At 52.9% G+C, this 3,387-nt stretch overlaps 1 protein-coding gene across 1 annotated transcript in view; it reads left to right on the top strand.

Annotated features, from left to right (window-relative positions):
• Positions 1-614: 614 nt before the first annotated feature.
• SEC13 (SEC13 homolog, nuclear pore and COPII coat complex component) overlaps positions 615-3,387 on the top strand; it is a 14,441-nt gene continuing 11,668 nt past the window's right edge. The window contains exons 1-2 of the mRNA XM_019504665.1: positions 615-710; positions 798-842. Of these exons, the coding sequence (XP_019360210.1) occupies positions 708-710; positions 798-842 (48 nt within the window). The 5' untranslated portion in view covers positions 615-707. The remainder of the gene's footprint in view (positions 711-797; positions 843-3,387) is intronic.

Raw genomic sequence — 3,387 nt, 5'->3', positions numbered from 1 at the left:
GCACCTTCTTTCACAGGATGAAGTGAACCTCAGCTCCCAAAAGCTTGAGTTATATCTGTCTACCTACCTAGATATGCCTATAGCAGTGAAAGGCTAGCTTGAAATCAAACAGAAAGATTTGCATTTTATCTGTATCCATCTATCTATACCGCTATTTATACAGCAGCATTTATGAGCTGAGGTTTGCTTGTTTTATCAGCTGCTGTGAAAGGACAGTTAGCCTGAAGTCAAGCGGGAAGCAGGGAGGTTTGCACCTTACAGACTCAAAGCAGAGATGTGCAGAGAGAGCTCTCTTCTTTGCTCAGTCTGTATAGACATCTATCTATATTATATAGATAACACAAGGTTTTGTGAGCTGAGGCTGCTTGTGCAGAATCATCACTTGCACGAGACACCGCCAGGAAAAGCTCCTGGGTGAGTCTACGAGAGCAGCACCACCACCACCTCCTCTGGGCTTCAGACTAATCTTGTGCGTCTCCACCCCAGGTCCCCCACCCAGGCGCTGGGGGCGGGCGGAACCTGGGCGTGCCCGCGCTTGTTCCCGACCGGGCGGTTTCCGCCGGCGGACCCGGGTGCTGGGGAGGATGAACCCGGGGGCGCTCGCGCTTGTTTCCGGCCGGGACGTTTTTGCCGGCGGACCCGGGCGCTGCCACGTCTGAGCGCCGCCGCCGCGGGAGCGGGAGCGGGACGAGGCCGGAGCCGCCGCCATGGTAGGAGCCGGGGACGGGGACGGGGACGGGGACGGGGCGGCGATACATGGGCTGGTGGCCTGACCCTACCCCACTTGTTCCTCGCAGGTGTCGGTCATCAACACCGTGGACACGTCGCACGAGGACATGATCGTGAGTGTGGCTCGGCTCGGCTCACCCCAGGCCGGGGCGGGGGTCTGCCATGATCCCCCTCGGGTCTCCTCATCCTACGGGCAGGCTTTGCCCTCTCTGCCCCGCCCCGTGGTGCCGCCTGCGGGCGCCTCTAGTGACAGCCGGGCTGTTGGAGCTGCCCAGGAGTGTGGAGGGGGCACCCTCGTGCCCGCTGGGCTGCTACAGGGCGGGTCTTCCCCTCGTCGTGCAATCACGTCGGGTTTGGAGGGACCTCAGGGACTCACGTCTAGGCTAGCCCCCTGCACAGAGCAGGGCTAGCCCCCCGCACGGAGCAGGGCCAGCCCCAGCTGTCTCATGTAGGGTCACCGGCTCCGTTTGAATCTGTTCGGGGAGGTTTCCAGAACGGCAGCATACCTGTGACATGCAACGCGATTGTGCCCATGTATATCAGTTACAGTTTTTGATGCATAGACTTTACTTACTGGATTACTGTACAAATCTGGTCCAGCATTTAATATTTATTTTAATGAATGCCCTATTGTTTATCTCCTGGGTGACTCTCAGCATCTCCTGGAGATTTGTATCTAACTCCTAGAGACGCCACGGCAATCCTGGAGGGCTGGCTACCCTTGTCGCATCCCAGCCAAGGCTTTGTTCACCTGGGTTTTAACCTCGAAGGAGAGAGACCCCACCACCTCTCTGGGTAGCCTGGTCCTGTACTTTACTATCCTCTTTGAGAGTTTTTTCTAATACCCAACTAAACTTTCCTTGCTACAACTTGAGACCATTGCTTCTTAATGTCATCTGTCACCACTGAGAACAGTCCAGCTCTATCCTCTTTTGAACCCCACTCTAGGTAGTTGAAGGCTGCTATTTAAATCCTCTCTGTCTTCTTCTCCTGACTAAATAAGCCCAGCTCCCTCAGCCTCTTCTCAGAAGTCATGTGCTCTAGCCCCCAAACTATTTTCATTGCCCTCCACTGGACTCTCTCCAACTTGTCCACATCCTTTGTGTAGTGGGAGGCACAAAACTGGACGGACACAGTATTCCAGATGTGGCTTCATCAGTGCCCTTGTTGCTAAGAAGGCTAGCAGTATGCTAGTCTGCATTAGTAGGAGCATTGCCAGCTGATCGAGGGAAGTGACATTCCTTTCTATTAGGTGCTGGTGCGGCCTGGAGTCCAAGGCTCCACAGGCCACACTTGGCCTGTAGGCCAGAGATTGAGCATCTCTGTTCTAGATCCTTCCTTCTAATGCCTGGGATTTGCTGCTAGAAAATATGAGATAAGTGTGCACCATTGCTGGAGGGATGAGAGAGAGGCAGATCAGTGTGTCAGTTTGTGGGAAGAGGGAATAAAACAGCACTTCCAAACACTGTCTTCAGATGGGCAGGTCTGTCTCTCAGTGGTCTGTGAGTCTTATTTGCAAGTGTAACCCCTTGGCTGGTGTGGCTGTGGGGAGTCAGTGTCCCCAAGCGTTGCTTTAGTAACAAGAGGGTACAAACAAGTCAGATAAATTTATGTGCATAGGCATTAGAACACAATCTGTAATATAGGCCATGAAACTCTACATGGAAATCTGATAACAAAATTTCCTTTTTCACCAGTATAACTTAACTTCAACTTATCAGTCTCATAAGGACCTTTCCCTCATGCACAGCAGATTCTAGGTGGCACAAGGACTTTCAGCACTTCACAACACACTGACTGCACTAACTTCTGTGGCCTTTTAAGTGCAACTCGCTGGGTGTGTCTACACAAGACACTTACAGTGGAGTAGACTAACTAGCTCCACAGCACATATCTTGTATCTACATATGTGCCCCCATTAGGTTGCAGGAAACTAATAAACTCCACAGCAGGGAGTATTTACAAGCACTACCATTTTGTGGAGTTTTTTACTTCACAGCACTGCATGTATAGATGCTAACACAGCTGGCTGGGGCATGAGAGTGCTTCTGTGTGAGGGCTGCCTGCTGGCTAGCCCCACACGGGAGAACACTCGTGCCCCAGCCAGCCCTTCCACAGCACATAGAGTTGGGTTGGAGCAGCTTCAGGGTGGCAGGCTGAACCTTTGGGCCCCCTGCCAGTTAGGGTTTCTCTGACCTGGTTTAGCATGCTCTGACCTGGTTTAGCATGCTGGAGTCTCAGGCTCGCATTCAGATGGTGTGCCCAGGAGCAATACACTCCAGTGTGATATGTACCAGAGTTTTTTGCATGCTAACAGCAAGTGTAGATGCGCCCACTCTAGCAGCAGTCAGGTTCTCTCCTTGCTGGTGTCTCGTCTGTGGGGAAGTTGATCCTTCTCCCAGCTGCACTCAGACCGGTCTCCTCCACAATCTCCCTGGGGCCCCTTTAATGGTGCTGGGAGCATGTCAGGGAACAAGGCCTCTTGGGTCCTATCCCATGCTCCAGGAGAGGAGTGGGGCTCAAAGGCTAGAGCAGGGCTGGGATGGGAGTCAGTACATCCATGTTGAGTGATAGTCATAGGACTTTTCAGTCAAAGGACCATTACCACTACTTACATCTAGGGCCCTCTGGGCCATACCCTCACACCGCAGAAACCAC

This window comes from Gavialis gangeticus, unplaced genomic scaffold (assembly GCF_001723915.1).
Source record: "Gavialis gangeticus isolate Ggan-Ray unplaced genomic scaffold, GavGan_comp1, whole genome shotgun sequence".
Taxonomy (NCBI): Eukaryota; Metazoa; Chordata; order Crocodylia; family Gavialidae; genus Gavialis; species Gavialis gangeticus.
This window is presented reverse-complemented; position numbering and strand designations above follow the sequence as displayed.